At 44.7% G+C, this 22,828-nt stretch overlaps 1 protein-coding gene across 2 annotated transcripts in view; it reads left to right on the forward strand.

Moving 5' to 3' along the window:
* BCR (BCR activator of RhoGEF and GTPase) overlaps window positions 1-22,828 on the forward strand; it is a 97,841-nt gene that overhangs the window by 1,036 nt on the left and 73,977 nt on the right. Inside the window, exon 2 of one of the 2 annotated variants that reach the window (XM_027714200.2) lies at window positions 359-555. In XM_027714200.2, coding sequence (XP_027570001.1) covers window positions 528-555 — 28 coding nt within the window. In that variant the 5' untranslated portion in view covers window positions 359-527. Of the gene's footprint in view, window positions 1-358; window positions 556-1,584; window positions 3,716-22,828 lie in introns of those variants that run through there. The other variant, XM_027714197.2, reaches the window with a different exon arrangement.

The following is a 22,828-nucleotide window of genomic DNA, read 5'->3' on the forward strand; positions in this document are numbered from 1 at the left end:
GAATTCTTACTCCCTCCAGAAAGGGCACCACTGAGGACCCAAATAGAAAACAGACATAAAAAACCAGGATGGTGAGACCTCAGTAAAAGCACTGTATGAATTCAGAACACATCCCTAGGATGTAACATACCTGCCTTTGTTAGAACCATGCCAGTGCAGTCTGAAGCTTCAGATTCCAGAAATACATTGCATGTCAGAATTTCATTGCTCCAAATGGCACTAAGCAAACAATATCAACGAGGAAAGGCAAGTTATTTTATTTCTGTAATAGATTGAGATTTCTTGAAAGATTTATAGAGTTATTTATTGAACATATAGATTTCATTATGATTTAGATTATAATCTGTTTTCCATATAGGTCAGCCAAAGCCTGTTATGTGTTAAAAGCTGAGGAAACAAGTGCAGGAAAAGAGGTTAAAGCCAGGAAACAAAAACTGAGAGGGATGAACTATGCAAAATGGAATGATTAGCCATTTGTGATGTGTCTGAAAATACCCAAAAATATTTTGTTTGGCATATAAAAATGCATGAAGAGAAAAACTTGGATTTTGAAAGGTAAGAGAGCTACTCCTGTGGAGTTGTGCTTTTCATTCTTATGGGATTCTGTTAGTTCTTGTTGGGGCTATATCCCACCCTCTTTTCTAACAAGAACCAGAAAAGATACACCTCACTGCAGATATGAAAGCAGCAGGTTTATGGAGCATATGAGATGTACCTCTCTCACTTTTTCCTGTCATCCAAACAAGCAAGATGAAACTTCAGTTGTATTTGTTACCATTTTTTTTGGAGGTTTAATTAACACGTGGAAGGGACACAGGGCTTAAGCAAGATCATGTTCTGTGATTTCAGGAGGAGTAGTACTCGGCAGCCAGACTTTTGTTTAAATCATTTGCCACCCTTCACCCAGAGCTGGGGCATGGGACTATGAGTTATTTGGGCTAGGATAATACACAGGACAAAAGTGAGACTAATGCAGAACAAAGCAGGTGTTATTGCTGGTCTCATAGTTATTTTGCCCATCTCAGAAATCCAGCTTGTCATTTATTGGCGAGGAAGGTCGGCTTGAGGGAATGACAAGCCTGCTACCAAGCAGCACTCACATGAGTAGAGGAAAACATGACCTTTGAAGGTGAGGTGCATCAGTGCCTGGGGGGAGAGCCTTGCTGCGAGCACGAGAGAGAGCACAGAGACGTGCTGGTGTTTATACATAATATATGAGGGCATGGCTGTATGGATGAGAATGGATACCTCCCTATGCACTGTGTGCACGCTATGCTCTTGCCTAGGCTTAGGCATAGCCGTGTCTTTATGCTGCGATGATGTCCAGGCCTGTGGCTGCAAGCGCGACTTCGCACATCCCCGCCTTTGTCTCCGGGGCAGCGGCGGGGAAGGGGCAGGGCCCCCCCAGCCCCGCGGGGTCCCGCGGCACGGCCGGCCCGGCTGCCCCTTTAAGAGGCCCCAGCGCCGTGTCAGTGCCTGCGCCGGGTCCTTCGCTCTCCTCCCCTTCCGCAGCGCCGGGGCCGGGCCGCGATGGGCCGCCGCGGGCAGCGGCTGCCGCGCCGCCGGGGGGGCTCCCGCGGGGCCGCGGGGCGCCCGGGCACGGCCGGGTAGCGCCGGAGCTCGGCCCGGACCCGCCGCCGCAGCGCCGCTCCGAGCCCGGCGTGTGCGCCCGGAGCACAGCACAATAGCCGGGAGGAGGAGACAGGGAAAGGGGCAGGGGGAAAGGAGGAGAGAGAAAGAGAAAGCACAACACGGGGGCTGGCGAGGCAGGACGGAGCGGAGGAGGACGGAGCGTGGCTGCGCCGAGGACCGTGCCCAGGACGGCGGCGGCAGGAGGCGGGTGGGGGGCGATATTTACCTTCCCGCCCCCGCCCCGAGCCCGCTCCTTTGTCCACCCACTTTGAAGTGCTCGGGGATCGCCGGGGTTGGAAGCATTGTTGTTCGCCAGCAAGCGATCAGTCATCCCGGGGAGAGAGTAGCGAGGGGACGCGGGGCTGGGGCCGGCAAAGGCTGAAGGAGAGAGGATTGCGAGGGAGGATCGCCGCTCGCCTCCCAGTGCCCCTGCATGGACCGTGAAAGAGACGCGCTGAGTTGACCCCGCCGGAGCTGTTTCTGCTTCTACATGTGAGATCCGGTTGGTTTTTTCTGTCCACCTCTCTCTCTCCAGCCTCCTTCTCGTATTCTCCAGTTACTCCCGTATGCAAAATGGTGGACCCTGTGGGGTTTGTGGAGGCTTGGAAAGCACAATTTGCAGACTCTGAGCCTCCTAAAATGGAGCTGAAATCTGTGGGAGATATTGAACAGGAGCTGGAGATGTGCAAAGCATCTATCCGGAGACTGGAGATGGAGGTGAACAAGGAGAGGTTCCGCATGATTTACCTGCAGACTCTTCTGGCAAAGGAGAAAAAAAGCTATGATAGACAGAGATGGGGTTTTAAACGTGTTTCTCAGTTGCCTGAAGGGGGTGCAGAGCAGCAGATCCAGGACCTGCATCATCACCAGTCTGCTGACCAAGAGGAATATGAAAAAAGCAAGTCACACCACGGGGAGGAAAAGTTCAAACCCAGGATCCCCTCTCTGCGGAAGCTGTCTACCCAGAGTGATGGGTCAGACCTGTCCCCTTTGGACAGCCCCCATCACGGAGAAGGAGAGCAGGACAGGTCCAAGTACTATGGGGAGGAGAAACTGAAGAGAGTTGTAGAAGATATGGAGAATCGCTGTGATACAGATGGCTCTCCTTCCAAACACAGATCGGCTTCCACTCGTAGGCTGGTGGGATCTGCTGAGAAGGAGGGATCATTTGAACCTAAGGAGAGAGGGAACAGCACCAGTGTGGCAGCCCTGAGGTCCAATTTTGAGAGAATGAAAAAGGTTAACTCGCATTCTTCTGGGGATAACAAGGATGTTGTTGAAAAGCCCTTTTATGTGAACATGGAGTATCATCATGAGAAGGGTCTAGTAAAGGTCAACGACAAAGATGTTTCTGATAAAATAAGCTCCCTTGGCAGCCAAGCCATGCAAATGGAACGCAAAAAGTCTTTGCACTCCCTCCCTTCTAACATGGTACCCAGCTTCAGCGAGTTCCAGAGGCCTGCGTACAGGGGAAGGTCCTCGGAGAGCAGCTTTGGCTACGATGGAGAATATGAGGATGCTGAACTGAACCCCAAGTTTCTCAAAGATAACCTGATTAATGCCAATGGCAGCAACCGCTCACCTTGGCAGCCCATGGACTTCCAGCCGTATCAAAGTATCTACGTTGGTGGAATGATGGGGGAAGGGGAAGGAAAAGGACCTATTCTGCGAAATCAGGGCACAACTGACCAGGAAAAACATCTCACGTGGCCCAGGAGATCTTATTCCCCCAGGAGTTTTGAAGACATTGGAGGAGGATATACCCCTGACTGTAGCTCTAATGAGAACCTTACTTCCAGTGAGGAAGACTTCTCCTCAGGACAGTCCAGCCATGTCTCCCCCAGCCCCACCACTTACCGCATGTACCGGGATAAAAGCCGTTCTCCCTCCCAGAACTCTCAGCAGTCCTTTGACAGCAGCAGTCCCCCAACCCCCCAGTCTCAAAAACGGCACAGGCAGCAGCAGGTCATTGTGTCTGAGGCTACTATTGTGGGTGTACGAAAAACAGGACAGATCTGGCCAAGTGACGGAGATTTGCCCTCTGGGAGATGTCACCAGGACAGCTGTTTCCATGGGGATACAGGTGTGTATCAGCTTTTCGTTGAGTCTTTTAAATGTATAGAGCAGGGAATGGCATTGTGGAAAAGAATGGGATACCCTGGGTGAATTGCTGTGAGCAGGCAGCTGTTTCATGTGAGAAATCTGTGTTTATTTTGTAGTTCTGCTGTTTCAGGAAGGTCCAACAGAAGTATATGTCGGGCTGCATTTTGGGAAGTCAGCCTGGATTCCCAGAAGGGTCAATTCAGGCCTCTCTGGAGAGAATCAGTGGAGTCCCATGTTAATGAGTTCTTAAAGTTTCAGTGTGAACACTGAGGTGAAAGGGGGCCAGAACTTTAGAAGGTATTCACCAGCTGTGGTAAATTCACCACCAGATCATTCCCTCCCTCGTATTTGTGCACTAAGGAGTAGTTAAACTCTACCTCAGAGGTGTTAGTGTGCCAACATGCTACAACCCGAGGGTTTTGCTGGAGCTTTCCCGATAATGATGCTGCTCCCACAATCTTGTTTTTTCCTGTCTGTATTAATTGGAGTGCTCGTTTCTCGTTCTGTCTTGTGTCAGCCTTCAATTAGAGCTGATTGGAGGTGATGATTGTGCAACCGTGTTCTTGAAGCTTTCTGCTATCACTGAGCGAGGGAAGAACTTGGAATATTAGGAGGCCCTGAGGGAAAGATGTTAATTCAATTTCAACAGAATTACAATTTTTGTTTGGGGAAGAATGGGCAATGTTTGAACCCGTTCCTATGTAAGCCATTCAGGCATGCAGGTGTGTCTGTGGAATCACAGTGAATTTATAGTTGGTGGAAGAGGCATACAAGGAACTATGTTAATTCAGATAGATTTATTGAATGTATGTGGACATCTGAATCTATTTAGCAAGGCAAGGCACAAAATGTAAATAGCATCTTGTGCTAACACCAGTAGTCATTTATGCAGTAAATGAAAATCAAATCCAGGAATGAAAAAAAAAAGAATGTTTGTTTTGACAGACTTCTGTAATTCTAAATCTGTGAGTTCTCTTGTGGGTTTTCTTTGTCTCTTTGAATCTCTCATTTTAATTAGGTGTTAATGTTATTTGTCAATGGGACCAAATTCCTGAAGTAGTAGGTGAATTGAGAGGCCTGTCAAATGTTGTCACTTTTTCAGGTTGTGTGAGTTTGCTGTATTAGTTCTCAGAAAAGTAACTTTGCTGGAAGGAGATGCCTCATTCTACTCTCCCTGCCAGTTATTTTTGCCAGCAGTACTTTTGGGAGCAACAACAGAGGGAGAACTCTTCCCTGCCCCACCACCATCCTCATATCCCGTTGTGTTATTGGAAGGCTGGATGGTTGTGGTGGATGTTCAGTGTACGTGGGAGCTCTGCAGCCTGTCCTCACATCCTTCCTTACCAGACTGGATGTACATCCCTGTTTTCTCTCTGCATTCTTGCTGGTTTTGCTGCCCGTTTGTATCTGAGGGGTAGCACTTGCAGTGCAGGGGAGAGGCTGGGTCTTGTGCTCCTTTGAACTGAGCTGCAGCCATCTGTCTCTGCTCTTGTTTACTGATGCTCTTTAGATGACTGGGAAGCCTCCTGGCAGTTTCAGTTTTTGCAGAAGGAAACAAAGGGGCAAAAAATAACAAGGGTTGATAAAGCTTGAGGATAAATTCAGCTTTGACAAAGGCAATAGATTATTTTAAATAATTTAGCTGGGATGCAGTGATAAAAAAAAAGGGCTGTTGAAAAGTTGAAACACTTACAATTCCTGGTTGTGCTGGAAAGCTTTGTGTCTTGTTCCTGAGGATGACCACACATTGCAGGCAAGGACAGAATGTAACTGATCCACCTTCTGCTTTCCTCAGCAAAGGGGGTGACATGGCAAGCTTAGCAGGAACTTTCACCAGATGGCTAATCACTGCTGTCTTGCACATTAGCGGGTGGCAACTTTTTACTTAACCAAAAAGGCTTATGCCTTCGGGAGGAATTCTGTGTTTCTGATTAATTCCTACTGAGCATCATTTTATACGAATTTTCTTTCTTTCCTGATTAGGAAGAATTTTGATCTGAAACCAACTGGCAGAACCTCTCTTTCATAAAACAAACAAAAGGCACGAGAGACTCGTGTGTGATTGGCTGGCTGGCCCCCATTCCCAACTACCATGCTCTGATGAGGATTGTTCTCCATCACCATATGACACAGAAGCAGTTCACAGATCCAGACAGCTTTTCCCACACCTGTGGTTCAGTCACTGGTTCTGCCAGGCTTCCCCAAAGTTCTGCTTGAACAGAGAGTGCAAGTTCGAATGACAGGTTCTGGCCAGCCTTAATGTTGATTAGCATCAAGTGGGGTTTGTTCAATAGTGTTTGACTTCTCTGTGCATTCAGATTTCTCTGTGCTTCCTGGCTTTGCCTTTGATGGCTCTTCCCATAATAATGCTGAATGTGCTGTGGGCAGGTGCAATGTGACATTTCTGTCTGGATCTACCACCCCAGTGCACCTTCAGCTTGGCCAGCAGACATGTGCTGTTCTGTCCAAATTATTTCATGAGTTCACAGAGCAGTGATGTTTTCCTTTTGTATTACAAAAAAAGGACCTAACTCTCAAGTGAATGAGGTCCAAGCCAAAATTTGAATCTGGGCTCTTGGAGGTGGATTATCAAAAACTTTACATCAGACAAAGGTAGTAGGCTTTCAGTTTTTTTCAAGGAGCAGAATCAGAGCTTCAGGGTTGAGATTTGGTAATAGCTGTACTCTCTATTAAATGTACTTAATAGAGCCTGGGCAGAGATATTTATATTAGGATTAATTATGTATCACTAATTTCCTGTAGTGGGAATAGAAAAAAAATCACATCTTAACTTTGCATTAAGCTTGAATATCTTTACTATGATTGTGAAGGAAGAACAAAATTTTTTAAAATTCAGCCTACTGTTAAACATTAGTTGCAGACACAGACACAAGAAGAGCCTGTTTTGCATTTGTGCTTATAATCAAGGGGAAGTCTGCACAGTGCTGTTGTGGAGCGCTGGGGCCTCACAATGGCCTTGGCTGGGTCAGTTTTTAACTAGTGACAGTTTGCTAATGAAGGAGCACACTGGAGTTGTTGCTTGGCTTTGTAGCTTGCTTCATACAATCAGTGCCTGCTGTCTCAGCTCTGTGTGTGAATTGATTTTATCTCATAACAACATGGAAACTATCTGGACTCCACATAAATAATATTTACCTGCCCAGCTGCTTCCCTCAAGGTGCCCCCGTAGTGACTTCTGTTCACGTGAGGAGACTTGATGGTGCTCTGAGTGTCCTGCCAGGCTCTTTCTCTAGACAGCCACCAACAACCACAGTGCTCAGTGCAAGGTCACTTTGGGATATGTGTCATTTAATTCCATTGGGAGTGAAGTTTTACTTATTTTAGCTGCTACTAAGCGTGGGAGTGCTGAATGTCCCTTTCAGGAGAGCATGGAACATTCTTTATATTTTTAGTGAGTTTGATGTAGACAGAGAAAAGAGTGGTGAAATTTATGCATGTGAACTGCAAAACTCAAAATTCCTGTTATCTCAGCTGAGCAGAATGCCATTTTAAAGCTTCTACTTACCTAGAGCTGTAGGTTCTTCAGTTTTTGTGTGCCTTAAATGCCTGACCAGATAGGCAAGCATCTACATTTCCTGCTGTTAAGCTAAACCTTGACACTACTTGTTTGCAAAGCCCCAAGAAAGCATGCAGTGTTTCATCATGGAAGGGCCTTGTGCTGTACCAGTTTCTGCAAGAGTCTGTTCCTGAGTTATTTGAATCTTCTGAGGTCTTGGACAAGTTCCTTCATTCTGCACTTCTTCAACTCACTACTGTATTCTGTGGATTTTAGTTTGAAGATGTCGTTTGAAAAGTTCTTTGCAGTGTTTTAGTGGTTCAAAGACTCCTGAGGCAACATGCCAGGCCTGTTTAGAAGCACAACTTTCCTTTGAGCAGCTGAGGCAGACTTCAGTCCACTCTGTAGTAATTCTTCCTTCTGAGGGGCTGAAATGTGGGAACTTCCATAATGTGCAGATTGTTTGGTAATTTTAGAGTCTGCTGGCCACAGGTCTGCTTTCCATCTGTGACTTACATTGGATCAATAATGAGGTTTAGATATTCTCTGAAACTTGTTTAGTTCATTTTGCTCTTACTTGCTGTACAAGTTTTAATCCTTTGCTGTGATGATCAGTGGATTTCCTAGGAGCACTGATGCCAAGATGCTGTTTAAATGCAACCCCCCACCCTGCCTTGCTTTTCAGCGATTTAGTGGCTTTTGAGATTTTTGAGATTATCAAGATGCCTGTGCTACCACTCCCTGCTTCTTAGTCAGGGGGAGCGAAGAGCTCCCTCTCTTTCTCTCACAGATTTCTCTTTCCCTCCAGCTGAGTTTAATGGAATCTGTGGAGCTTCTGCTTTATGTCCCCAGTGATTATAGTGGACTCTGAAGTCCTGTTGGTCTTGTTCCTTCTTCCACAACAGTTGCTAATGTTGTGGCCTACCATAGGTAATGGCATGCAGATAGATTTTAACTTTTCTTAGGTTCACCCCAGATCATGGAGTTTTTCCAGCCCAGTGTTCAGGTTCTCCTGCAATCACAAAGCACCTGCCTTTGAAATGAGAGTGTAAACCAGCCCAGATAGCTGTTGTCTGGTACTGGGAAGCCCTGGGGAGTGCTGGTGTCACCTCATGTGTCTGTGTGAAGCTCATTGTCATGGTCCGTGCCACAGAGGTTGAAGTGAGACTGACTTTGCTATGGAGTGAGCAGACAGAGAGCTATGAATTCTGCAAGTAAATAGTCAGGTGGAAAGCTGCTTATCCCAGCCTAAGTACCAACAGTCCTCCAGTGGTTTCTCTGGCAGCAGAGCTGAGCTCACTGTGCAGCTGCCATTGCTGTGGGAGGGCTGGGCCCATTGCAGGCAGCCAGTGACCTGTGGCTGGGCAGGTGAAAGACATTATTAGTGCAAGCCTAAAGTTTGGGAGTGTTGCAGGAGCTCAAGTAGGACCAAGCTGCAGCAGAGCCCCGGGGATACCCCCAGTGTGATGAGCACAGACTAGAACGCTGTGCTGGCTGCCCAGACCATCGGAGCTGGGAGATTTCAGCGTGGTGATTTCCCAGAGCCAGGGGCCAGAGCCCTAAAGCTTAGCAGTGAGCACCACACAAGATGATGACAAAGAAAGCGAGGAACTTGCTAATGTGTGGAACTAATTGCTCTACCATCTTTCCTAAGTGCTTCTATTTGTCTAATATCTCTGGTTTGGATATGTGGATAAAATGCTAAGTACTATGTTCAGTCACTTCTTCATTGACTGCTTCCTTTTCACTGACACCACAAAGTTTCACTGAGGCCTGAGCAAAAGCAATAAAAAGAGTTGAGTCGAATGGCACGTAGATATTTTGAATAACAGATTTGGGACAGAGGAAAAACAAGGTTTCATTAGAAAATTTGCTAAACCTTCAAGTGCGGAAATGCTTATTTGAATACTGGGCAGCACACTACAGCTAATGATACTGACTCTTAGAAGTGTTGGGGGTGGGGAGTGTGATTTGTAATCCAAATTTGGCGTTGCAGGCGGTCTAAAAGATGGGCCAGCAAAGGAGACAGAAGCCTATGGAGGTTTGGGTCCCAGTAATAGCCTGGAAACAGTTCTTCTTCCAGTTCTAGCATGTTGAGCAGTTTGCTCTCTAATGCCCTCCCTCTCTCCCCAACCTCTTGGGGTAAACAGTTATCATGCAGAGGCAAGGGGGACCTGTATTTCAGCTTCAAGGAATTTTGGAGGTCAATCCATAAAGGGTAATGAGGTGAGACTTGGCAAGCTGTTTGAGAATTACTCCATTTCAATTACCACAGGGAAGCATATTGCTGTTCATGGAAATCAATGTTGATTGGAGGCACAGCTTATCTGGAGCTTGCTTTCCCCCAGAGAAACCAAGACCAGCACTTTGGGGTTTTTTGACTGTCTCCTCTTTGATTTGTTCTGCCCAGTCAGATAAGCTTGCAAAGAATAATAAGGGCCTGATCCTGTTCTTTCCCTGGTGAAATGTCATTGACTTTAGTAATCTTTTGCTGGCACATGTAGGAAAATAAATGATGTTCTGGTGCAGGGTCAGTGGCAGATATATAGAGGGGTAGACTGCAAGGGACGAGAAATGCTGGCATGGATCAGCTTGGGTGAAGTGCATGTGGATGAAGGACTTCCAAAACAACAATTTGAGTGTCTTGGGTTACAAAGCAGGTTTTGGCCAGCTCACTGATGACAAAGTGAATTGCTTTCCTGATCATATCTTTAAATTACATGTGATGTGAAAGTAACCATAAACTATAAGTAAAAACGTTGGTCTGTCTTACTGCTGAGACAGTTTTACAAATGCATAACTTCTCTAAACTTTTTTCAAATTGTGCTGTATGTGTTTTAAACAGTAAAATTGTCCTGTGTAGGACACCGTGGTGTATTTGTGTCACAAAATCTGCTTGCAGTTTACAAATCTTCCTGTTACTAAAACAACAAAGCGTGTCTCCCTTTTGTCTGCTTCCCAACTGCCAAAATGGGATCTCTTAGACCCTTTCTTAACCAGGTTATGGCTGATGCAGTAATGAGATTATTGCAAATGTAATTGGAATCTCTGCTTTAGAGAAAGCTCTGCCCAAGTGTGGCAGCTGGAGCCGAGTGAGTTGCTCCTGGCTACATGAACACACGAGGAGTATGTCTGTGAGAATCCACAATGATTGTGCCCCGTAGGAAGAGGGAATTAGTAAAGTTCAGTGTGTTGGTTTACACAACTGAACTGTGCCTGTTGGTACTACAGGCCCTTTGCATAGTTGTTATCTTCTGTTATTTTGTTATTTGCAGTCATTTCACCAATCTGTGTTACTTCTGGATGGTTTTTTATTAATTTTATAACTTCATTTTATGGAGGATAAGGATTCTTTTCTAGTAGAATAAATCCACCACAATTTTCCTTCTTTTAAAAATAATTTATTAAAAAAAAACCCCAAACACCCTATCCTCTTTTGGAGATTCTGCACAGGTTCTGAAGTATCCCAAAGCCCCAAATTAATTGCAGATTGGTCTGTGATCACAGCTCAGCAGCAACTGTAGCAGGCTGCTGTGGCTCACACAGTATTATCTGAAATCTAAGCAGTCAGCTTTCACAGGAGTTACTCAATAGTGAGCAGCTCGTGTGTTTGGACTCCTGGATGTGTGGGGAAGTGACTGTGCAGCCTTGGCTCACTACGTGTGTTTCCTTCTCAAGAACTTTAGAGTATCCTCCGCTCAACACTGAAATGCAGCTACTTCTCTGATGGGATATGTGCCAGCTATTATGTTATCAGCAATTACACACTCCCTTGGCTGCAAAGCTGGGGAAGGAGTGCCCATTTTGAACCCTCAGTATGGGTGAGGCTGGAGCAGACTCTGGGTGTTAGGACAGCTTTAAAAGAACCCAACACACAAAAAGCCACAGAAAACCCAACAAAACCCTCAGTTGCCTACAGTCACATCCGTGTGTTCTTTTAAAATGGGCCAGTGGCTTCCTAGAATAATCTGTTCTCAAGAAAAATACCTCATTCCCTGGAGCATCAGGCTTCAAATGTGTCTGAGCTGCTAAAAAGTAAATGTGATTGGTCTGTTGTCACTAGGGAGGTGTCACACACACACAGCAGGGATTTGCTGCAGCTCCATCGCACGCTATGACTTTGCCCAGGAAGACGGTAAAGGCCTGGCTGGGCTCAGGGCTTCCCAAAAGAGATTAGATTATGGTGCTTAGGATGAGCCAAGGCACAGAAAGCATGTTTCTGTGGCTGTGAGCATCCAGCTGCCTCAGTTCACAGCTCACTGCCTCATCTCATTTCTGCTTCCTGCTAACCCAGATCTGCTCCGGAAATTTTTGCACGGTGGTCTGAAGTGACATTACCACACGAAGCCTCAGAAAATAATATGCTGAGGAAGTGAGTGGATCACTGTTGGAGGAGTTGTGTGTGTTTTCCTCTGTCTTTGCCCTTCACCTCTTCTGCAGACCCCTTTGTTTGAATCCTTTGAGGTTGAATGAGTGTGGGAGTTCCCTTCCCCTGGGTAGGACACTTTTGCTTTACATTCCCCTGAGGTGGTCATTGAACCTCTCAGTCTGACAGGGAAGAAATCACTGACATCACTCTAAGAAAACATAATAATGCCTCAATCTGACAACTGTCTTTGAGGAAATTGTGTCATTTGGATGAATATATTTGTCCTTGCCAGCTGTCCTAATTACTTACTTGAATTTGTGGATTAGCCAGCGGAGAACATCCAGTTGTAAACTTCTATTGCAGTTCTTCCTTCTAAGCCTAATTGTGGTGGATACCAAACCCAGTGCTTTGCTGGGACTAAAGGTGTCTTGTGTAGGTGATGGCATCCTGCACCCCATCAGTGCCTGCAGTGAGGAGCAGCACATCTTACACTCTGGTCCTTGTATTACTTTTCTTGTTTTCCTTTAATAGAAGGCTGATGAGTGAAATCTGAATTGCAACAGTTCAGTTTTTTCTGGCAAGAGGGCCAAGAGGTCCCCATGCTCTTTTCTGATGATAGGGATCAAGAAAATTCCATATTTTCCCTTTGGTGTTTCAGGTGGAGTATTGAGCTACAGGCCTGACTGCCTTGAATTGATCTGTACTGAATGACAGAGAGGAGGCACTGATTGCGATTTTGAGATTGTTTACATGGTCTGATGCTCTTGCCATTCAGATGAGGGCTGAGTTCTGCTTCATGTGAGAGTAGAAGCTCTCTCACATCTTATGAATTTATATGAGGGTATCCTGAAGACCATTATTTTCCACTGCCCTGTGTTCTTAAGTGATTTTTGAACACATAACCCAGAGAATGCAGACCTGTCACTGCAGCCATTTAGGCTTTGGGGAGGCACTTCCTCAGTTTGATTTGCAGAATTTCTTGAAGGTTCTCCTAAGCACAACTGAGCACTTCCACAAAATCATAAGCCTTTCCTTTTGCAGTTGTTGACAAACCACGCTCCTTTGTTTAGAAATATTTATATAGGGTTTATACATCACTTTGACCCTTCCTAATCCACATTGATCCATCACAGCAACTTCTGTATGCACGGAGTGAAATCACTTCATTAGTAACGTGATGGTCAAAGGAGAGGGTATTAAGATGGGGGATGTGTATCCCAGGAAGATGTAGGAGACAGAAAATCCTGTTGCAGCCTCCATTTCAGAGTGAGGGGCACATCCTGGCAACTCATCTCAGCAGAGTTTTAGTAGATGGTTGAGAGTATCACGCTTTGTTTTGGGCACTGTCACCTTGAGAGCTCTGTGGCAATTGATTTTATCTTTATGATCCTACTGGTGTTCAGTGTCTCTCACCACTGAAAAATTCTGAGTTGGACTGAAAAGGTCCACCAGGAGGTGAATGGTGAGGTAATGCTGACCCCAGCAGAGGAGACAGTCTGGCACTGCTGAGGTTAATAAAGAACTAGTTGTGCCTGGAAGAAGCAGGTGCCCTCACCTGTGCTGTGGAGGACAGGCAGGTGTTGGTGCATCAAATTCAGCTTCCAAGGGAGCCCTTGAGTACAGCCAGGGGACTGGGGCACTGAAGGGACACCTCCAGTACAGTTCACCTGGTAAGATGCTAAGAATATGAATTCCTACCATGCAGTCACAGAGCTAAAGTCAACTTTCTATTACCAGAGTTTTTCTCTATTGCTAAAAGGGGCAGTGTTCTCATCAGGAAAAAATATTATCAGGAAAAGAGATGTATGTTTGGAATAACTAGCAAGGAAGAAACAAGAGAGTTTAGTGATTTTTTTTTCTTGGATTATTGTTTTTATTATATTTAGCAGTTGAACACACCAGTGGCTACTCTTGAGAGCTCTAAGAGTACCATGGGAAAGAGTTGATCCAGGTCTTGCCAATGCCAGGGGATTTCTAGTGACTGTTTTGCTGTGACTGAAGCTCCCCAGCAATAGTTTGTTTCTATATAAGTACCTGAACCAGATTTTCTCAAGATATCTTGATTTTGAAGTGTGGACTTGATCTCTGACTTCAAAAGAGCTGATGGGATTTTCACAGGCCTAGGTTATAAATGTTTTAAGACTGACCTGCATGCAGCTGATGCTGTTGGGTTTCAGCAATACTGCTGTGGCTGAGAGCTGGCTCTGAGCTATGCTGGGCAGGCAGTTCAAAAACAGAATTCTGGTTTAAAGTTTCTCCTACCTCTTGGAGAACTGTGTTAGCTGTCCATATGCATCTGCCATGCCTCCTGGATGGGTGCTGTGGAAACACTAATGCAATTTGGAAAGCATTTTTACCTTCTTTAATAATTCTTTTAGTGCTGCACTGCATGTGCCATCTTAAAGGGGGAAAATGGCAAGACAATGTGATCAAGTGGGGTTTACATCAAAATACTGAAATGTATGTTCTTTCCAGTTTGCTCAGCCCTCTGAGACAGGACTCTCTCAAAATGTATTTTGGTTAGGTAGGGGTTTTTTGGTGTGCATGTAGAGAAAAACATGTCTGTTATGTTTGCAGAGTATCTGAGACAACAGCAGAAGGTGCCTTCCTTGAGCTGATGGTCTGTAACCAGCTGAAGTCGTGTCACACGAGGGGATCTTCGAATGTGACTGACCTGTCGTGTGTGTTCAGCAAATGTGTCCTAGCCCTGACCTTGACTACCCCCAGTTTGTCCAGGCTTGAGCACTGACCTATACATAATTTGTTGTGGTCTCACCGTCTGTTCAAACTAAAATACATACTAATGTGATCCAAGCTCTGCTTTGTTTTGGGCTCGATACGTAAATGTAATATTTATACTGCAGATAAAGGGTTACACATCTTCCCACAGTTAGTGCCTGCCCTCCATCCCAGTGCTTGTGTGAAACCTCAGTATTTCCACTTAAAGCAAGGAAGGAGACTTGATTATGTGTTATGTAAATGTGTTCTGAATATATGTGTGCACAAGAAAAATCTGAAGAGGGAGTATTTTTAACTCAAGTCTTTTATTCTCTATATAGGTGTTTCAGACTGGTTTCAATGTATGCACTGATGCAAAGGTACAAGCAACCTTAGAAGGTTCTACTTAAACTTTGTTACAAACTTCTCCTTTTAAGCAGATCAACAACTGGTTAAGGAAACATTCTGATGCTAAAACTGGTTTTCCCATTAATAGACACTTGCCATGTAGGGCTGATGCACATTGCAAACAGTCCTGTTTAATAGTGCTTAATAGCTGGTTGCTTTGTGGTTGTGTTTTTTTCTTTGTAAGGAAACGAGTCATTTGCAAGTTTTTTTCCAAACATATGTGAAGGATGAAAAGTGAACTTTAAAAGAAAAACAGCCTTAGGTTTATAACAAGCTTTTATCTCAACATAGTGATTTGCATAAATAAATTTCCAAGTGTTTTAATGAGGAAGTATGCAGCTCAGTCTTTTGAGATGCTGAACCTCAGGGTTTTAGCTGAATTTTGGTGAGCTCTAGTGTCCTGGAATTGAATTTGGTGCGTTTTTCCTGGATCATGCTTCTTTTAGTTAGTAAATGGATTAACTTCCTCCATAGGTATGTGCTTAGAAATTAGTTTATATCCATATATAACTTTTAAAAGAAAATACTGTAAAAAAGGAAAAACCAAAACACAATGAAAACCCTCAGTTGTTTTGCTGGAGGACATGCCCTTACACTGATTTCTACAATTCACATACTTGCTTCCACTATTTCTTTCTTTTTTCTTATTTCTGTGTTCATATTGACTCATTGAGTTTCCCCTCTCAGTAATTCAGTTCAGAACCTGGGTTGCATTTGCCTGCCTGTGGCTTGATTGGTTCTGCTTCCGTGTTTCTGCTCTTCCCTCTTTTTTGCTGTTTTTTTTTTGTTTATTTGTTTAAAATTCGAAGCAAGCGCTGCCTGGGTTTACAACATGTATTTGTATATGTCTCCCAGTATTTTCATATTATGCCCCTTGAGGCTAAGTCTTGATTTAAGTTGTCTCTGGTGATAAAGCCTCATGCTGTGGCATGCTGCCCTGTCAGTCCTGCCAGCAACTGTTCCTTTGTAGGGTCATGCTGAGAACTGGATCAGAGAATTTATCTGTGGCGTTTTTGGGGGTTTGTTTGGTTTTTTCCAAGCCAAAAATCACTCAAACAAAAATCACAAAACTCCCCCAACCAAAGCACAAACCCCCTCTAGGCATGGATCCCATCCATCCTCCTGCAGTGTTTGTGTTGGAGCAGCAGCCCATTGGGTGGTGTTAGAGGGGAGAGAGAACAGTGCCACAAAAGACAATGTTCCCTTAAACCCCCAGTCCACGGGGACTCTGAGGCTGTGAATTCAAATAACAATGGAATGTTAATGCTGAGAAGTCATGTTTAACTTTAGCAATCTCACTTATGATTATCCAGCTGCTTTGGGATCTCAGAAAGGGGTTTGGGGTGTCCTTTGAGCAGAGTACCTCGTCCCTTGGCAGATGCTTTGTTTCTGCTGTTGCAGGGTGGGGGATGGGAAAAGGCAGCCTAAGGCCTTGCAGATATTTGAAATTGTTCTGTAGAATTAATCTAAGTGGAACACCAGGACTGGAAATGGGAAAAAGATACATTTACAGTCAGTATTTGCGAGACAGACCAGATGACATCCTAGTCTGTGACTGACTGCCCTTCCAGTTGCCTGTGTAAGTATTTTGTGCGTTTAATTACTACATCAGCAAATAAAATGACTGTTTATGACCAGGAGAAAATGGAAAAGAAGATACAGTGTCAGGTGAGCACAGCTTTTAAAGGTGAGTGGATTGCCTTCAGTAACTTGCATTTGGTTTCTCAGAGTGTGTGTGTGAATGTTCATGGGCTAAGATTTCATGTAATTTTTTATGATGTAATTACTGTAATGAGACATCTGCAGTATCACATCTCATAACTACAGAGTATGTCAGTATTTTCCTTTGATGAATGTTTTTGGGAAAGGGGAGTTTTAGAGGTTGTTGCCAGGCCTTTTTAGACTTGTTTGCTTTGAAATATAAAATTTCATGTCCTGGCCTAATAGTAGAACTAAGATTTATGTCAGATAGGGTGTGATTTGCTTAAAAAGCTCAGTCTTGAACAAGGAGAGGGCAAGGGTCATCAGCAGAAAATACACATAGCTTACAGCATTGAAACATCTTTCCAGTTTCTCTGCTCAGTTTTATTTAGGATGCTTGCTTGACTCCCAGATAAGACTTCTATTTTTACCTGTGACTGCTGGCTCTGCACTTAACCCTGCTGAATTCCTGCCTGTATAGCAGCCAGGTGCTACATTTCTGCCTTCCAGCTTCCTTTACTTTTTCTGTTCCTGTTCAGTCCACAAACATGGAAAAAAATGCCCCACCCTGCTGACTCATTGAGTCCAGAGCACTCCCTATATTCCTGAAATAGGATTACTATCTGAGGCAGTTTGAGCAATTCAGCAGAGATGGGTCTGGTTCTCTTCTGCAAAACCTTTTAAAGTAGCTGGTTTCTTCTCAGTCCCATGAATCCTGGCTTTGTGCTCTGCCCCAGCCCCAAGGTGATTTCCGGGCTCCTATTCCTTTAAAGGGCTTTTGCAACACGTACAACTGTTGTAGAAATCAACTAATATGTAGAATAATCCTTTTAACAGGTTTATTCTGATACTCTGTTGGGTATTTAAGTGGATTTAACTGCATCGTTTAACACGTCCTTGAAGATGGCTCCAAATGGACCCTGCTGCCGGCAGGCTCTGTCCTCTCTCCCTGTGCATTCCCCGTGTGCCTGGGAGATGTCAGGCAGTGCCGGAGGCACTGGGGAGGGGTTGCTATTTGTAGGGGAAGACTAAGAGTAGCAAACCACTTAGGCTGTTTAACATTGTGCTGTCTACAACTCGGTCTCTCAGATAATACTGACAAGTCTGGTTGCCCTGCAAGGACTCAGAACCCTGTTACAGGGGTGAACTCATGTTCTTTTCCCTGTTCTTCTCCACCTTGCCCAGTGTGCAGTTGTCCAGTGGCTCACCCCTGGGACAGCTGTGCTACTGTATGTGTCCCTTTAGCGTGCTTTGCTTTGGGATCAGAGGACTCTGTGATGGCAAATGTCAGTTATTAATTCTTGGTTTCAAAAATACCCAAAGTGACACACTTCTTCTCTCTGGCTGAAGTAAACAGCAGTCTGCCTCTGTCTGTCAGCAATGCTGAGCAGCCCCGGTGTAATGTCTCGGGTTTTGAGTTCTTGCAAACAAGTGCATCCTGCAAAGGGCCACATTTGGCAGTGAAATGGTCAGCAAAATGCCTGGAAAAGAACATTACAACCTTGAGCACAGCCCTTTGGAACGTAGCAGGTTCCTGATAAGGCAAAAATTGGGCGGGTGAATGTTTTTCAGAGTAGCAGGCCTGGAGAAAGGAGGATTAGTGTTTAAGATGCTGAAAGTCCTGTCTTGAAAAAAATCTCGGGTTTTGTTTTAAGTATGTTGAAATAGAGTTTTAATGATATGAAAGCCTGCATGAAACTTGTGAGTAGGGTCAGGTACTTTTAAAAGGGTAACTTGCAATTTTACATTACAATGTACTGTACTGGAGGTTGGTTTAAAAGATGCATAGAAGGATTCTACACCTGACTAGGAACTGGGGAGAAGAAAACTCAGTCTAAGATTTTCTGCAAAAAGAGGAAGGATACAAACTACTAAAGGACACAAACTACTACTGGGTTTTTCTTTCAAAATATTCTCTTGTACTATTGTAACGATATGGGCTGGTCTGCTCCTGAGATCTGCAGGTGTTTCAGAAGTGTGTCAATAATAATGGGTCAAGCTGTCAATAATACTCTGTCTATCCAGGGAAACTGAGGCTCTGAGAATCACAGATGAAGTGTCCAAGATCATCTGCAGATGATAGGTCTGGAATCTTGACCCGAACTTTTGTTTTTAGTTCTAGAACTTAACCTCTAAGACAGTCTCTATGTAGGTATCTCATCCCTGAAGTGAGGTGGTAACATTGATGCTAAATAAGCTTTATCCTAGCTCATCTCTGCCTGTGATGGTTAGATAAGTATGGTTTAACCTTTCTTTTTCACTGTTTTTGGTAGAGCCCTGCAGTGGATAAGGCCTAAAGGGAGAAGTTAGTTAAGTCTGCTGGCTTTTTGTTGGCTTCTGCTGCAGTTCTTGGATGATAAAGAACCATGCTGGTGACCACAGCTTCTGTTATGTAACCAACCAAACAGCTAGTTTTTAATTACCAATGCATGTAAATGGACTGAAGCTATAAAGTAGTTTGTGTCTCATTACCAGACTCCTTACTAGGAAGCTCTTCTGTCTTTGTTTTCCTCTCCAAACATTTATACATCTCTTGGCACAGCAGAATCCAGGGCTTTGACTTTTGTTCACTTACTGCAGTGCTAGTGACACTTCTTTTGCCCATAACTGTTGCTAATTGAATGACACTTTGCAGTACAGAAATTTTGTGGCAGAAGAATATTTCAAGAAAGTCCAGTCTCTGAGCTTGCTTAAAAATCAATGCAGCCTTTAGCTGGCAACAATTAAGGAGACAGGAATTGAAAAAATTCCATTTTTCCTGTGCTACAGGATTGACTGCCTGACTAACCGGCTTTTCTTATTTACACTTCTCCAAAGGCAGAGATGGGGTTTTTTGGAGGGTGGGTTGATGTTTTGTTTAGTGGTTTTTGGTTGGTTGGTTGGTTGTTGCTTGTGTTTTAATTGCTTGGAAAGGTGGGTTTACAGTAAAGGTCATTTGTGTTTCAGGTGGACTTACTGGTTAGTAAGTTCCTGCCAGAACAGTACTTAGAACAGAACCTAAATTTTAAAGCCTTCCAGATAGTCTCATTAACATCCTCAAGATCAGTGAGAGAAGCTGTTGTACTTAGCAAAGAATGCAACTGTCTTATGACTGTGGTATATTAGTGAAGCCTTGAAACTTTCAATATCTCCCTTGCAGCAGCTTTGCCCCAGGTTTTCACTGTCTAGATTGTCTATTTATACTCTTTGTACCCATTATTGTTGTTATTATTATTATTTCCAAAGGTCCTTTACTGGGTGCTCTGCTTGTTGTACCTCTTGTGGAGAACTTTAAAATCTGAAGCTGCTAATGCTCTGCCTCAGCAGCTCCCTAAACCAGTCTTTGTGGTGAGTCTGTTTACAGCAGTATCGAGAAATAAGGTGGCACCGTTCAAAGGAAAAAGAAATCCCCAACCCTCAGGGAATGTATGGTTTGAGTGGATTAGTACCTGCACAGCTCCTGACTCCCTGGGGAACAGCCCTGCAGTTCAGCCCTCTGTGTGTGCCCCACCTGTTACCAGCACAGGCTCTTCAGCAGAGTGCACAGGCAGCGTGTGAAACACTTCCACAGGGGCAGTTTGTTAGGGAGGGCTACACTCCTCTTTTAAGCTGGTGTTGGTAGGATATCTGCCCTTCCTAATGCACTGGGAGGGAGAACTTGATTTCTGCGTTGGGAAATTGCTTTTATCTTCAGGGTTGTTGTCCCTTGTGCCCAGCTGTGCAGCCTGAGCTGTCAGATATTGAGCTTAGGATCTCCTGATGCTTCGCTATGATTTTAGTTGCTTTTTCCTTAACCACTGAAATATGTTCATTTTTGCAGCCCCATAAAGTGAAGATTACTTCTGCCTGGGAACAGAAATGTATCTCCTTCAGAAGTGGCTGTGGCCATCTCAGATGCTGACTGCCCTCTTTGTTGATGAGTTTTGATTGTGGTGTTTTTCCCCATCTCAGTGCCCCTTTCTCATTCCAGTCTCCCTGGTCTGTATGTGCCATGCATGACTCAGTTTCCTCTTTGGTGTTGATTTCTCTGTCCTGAGCCTAATTAAACCCTAATTGCCTTCTGATACCTGTGTAAGGATCCTTTCTGTGTATGATTTGCTGCTGCACAAACCCACCCTCGCTCATTAGACCAGCTTAGCCATACCCTCAGCTGGCTTAAAACCAGATTTGATTCAGTCTTTGTGTTCCTATTTCAACATTTTGCTTTTTAGTGTTTTTCCTCCATCCCCTGACCATCATCTGCTGCTGGTGCAGTGCACTGTCCCCTTTGGGGCAGCCCTGCAGGGTGACTGGGAGGGAGGAGGGTGGGAAGGGTGCAATTATAGCAGCAGCCTTGGGGAATTACAGAGTCATGTGAATAGGAGCATGTGAACTGTTGGAGGGGGCTAATGGACTTGGCAGAGATTCTTCTCACTCCACTTCTGCTAAAATGGTTGCTCTTTATCCTTCGTGGATAGCACATGTGTTTGAGTCTCAGGTGATGGATGGGAGCCAGTCCACAGTAAAGAATGTATGAACAAAGAGCAAATAGCTTTGAGATACCTGAAAAGGTGTTAAAACAGTAAAACTTCCCTTTATCTCTTCAAAACCATTTGTTCTGTTGCCCTTAACCTTTGATATCCCATGTGTTTTTTGTCCTCAGGGGTCACCATACAAGTTGCAGAAGAGCTGTACTGGGTAGCAGTAGAGTTGTAGGAACTATACTGCACCTGAGTTACTCAGTGAGTACAACCTTCATCAGAAGGTTTGTGAGACTGCTGTCAGGGCATGTGTAAGCAAAGGCTTAGGGAAGGGGCAGTAGTTCTGTGGGTTGCATCCTTCTAAATTGTTGCTAGGCCTTTTTTTGTTTGTTTTGATTTAGTTTTTTTCTGACTACATTTCCCTGAATATTGGGCACCCAGTACTGTGGTGGTAGGGAGACAATGTCAGCGAATCAACAGCATAACAAGAAAGAGTATCTGGGTTATATTGCTCTGCTTTCATCTCTAAAAACCGCTGGGGCACCATTTCTGGCTCTAAGATACAGGCAGGGGTTTTCCAGAACAAGTTGTTTGTGATCCAAGATGGACCAGCCAGAGGGGTGGTGAGGAGCTGCCACAAACTGGGATGAGTAGGTTGCTTATCTGATCCCTCCTGAAATGTCTAATCTGTCAGAGCTGTCAGAACCTGGGTATATGCTGGAGGATGAGCCATATTAACATAACATCTTGGAGGGTGTGCAAGAGAGAGGTGAGCTTGAGGAAGGGAAGAGGTGACATTTAATCCCTTGCTTGCTGAACCCTAAAGGTTTGCTTTGTGTTGGTCTGTTCCCCTGTGCTTCCCTCCTGTTTTAATGGCTGTGATGAATGACAAATGGAGGCAGAGCAGTGAAAACAGGAAACATAATCCCTTAAAAATAAGTGGTGGGAAAGGGAGGAAAGAAACTGTAACTAAAGGAACCCCTGCTTTCATGAGGCAGCTCCACAGAGCAGCTGCTGGCTCGTCAACAAGAAGGAGCTGCTGTTCTCTGAGTTTAGCAGAGGGTTGTCTTGAACTCTTGGAAGGGTGAGGAGGACCTAAAAGTAGGGGAGCTGTGGTCTGCCCTGTGTTGTTTTTGTTATTGGTTTTGGTTTTGTTTCTTTTTTAAAAGAGGTTTTAGAACCACTTGTCTTGACTACGGGTGAGGTTTGGATGGGATGTCATTTACAGTCACACATTGTTACAGGCTGCAGAGGCCCTCAGTTCTCTTTGGTTCTGTGTTGCCATGCAGTCACTGGCAGCAGAAGGGGTGGAGGAGAGCTGACTGCAGTATCTGCCATTTAGAGCAGTGAGAGGCTGCTCAGCAGGAGCTGGTTTGCTCAGATTAGTCTTCTCACTTGGCTGCCTCTGGACCCCGCTTATTGTTCCTACTGTGTGAAAGGGGTGGGAGCATCACAGTTATATTGCACACCAGCAGTCACTGTTTGGGGGGGGGTGGACAGAAGGAGTTACAATGGACACAGCAAAAACCTCTCTGCCTGTGGAGCATTTTAGGAGGCATCACACTGCTGGTTGGCAAGGCTGAAGCCTCAAGATTTCCACAAAATGATGCTAGATAGAGGGACATCCTACCAGTTCAGGTGCTTCATCTTATCATTCTTTTCATGCCTTAGCTTTGAGTGTTGGATGGAGTGTCTGCAGTGGGAAGTTTTGAGGCTGAAGAAGCAGGAAGGGGAATCTCTGGATCACTCTTACACACTGTGTGAATAGTGGGTGCTTAGCTGAGTGGCTGTTGGAGCAGTGAAGCTACTTACCTAAACTGGTAAATAAGGTTCTTTTAGAGCAGGGTCCAGCCCAGCCTTCCCCAGCTCCTGATTGTTTTACCTGGGACAGTAAAAAGCAATTTGCCTTCTGATTGCACTCAGTCCTGTTGCACTGTAAGA

The sequence above is a fragment of the Pipra filicauda genome, unplaced genomic scaffold (assembly GCF_003945595.2).
Source record: "Pipra filicauda isolate LSUMZ 115617 unplaced genomic scaffold, ASM394559v2 scaffold33_size4404698_pilon, whole genome shotgun sequence".
NCBI lineage: Eukaryota > Metazoa > Chordata > Aves > Passeriformes > Pipridae > Pipra > Pipra filicauda.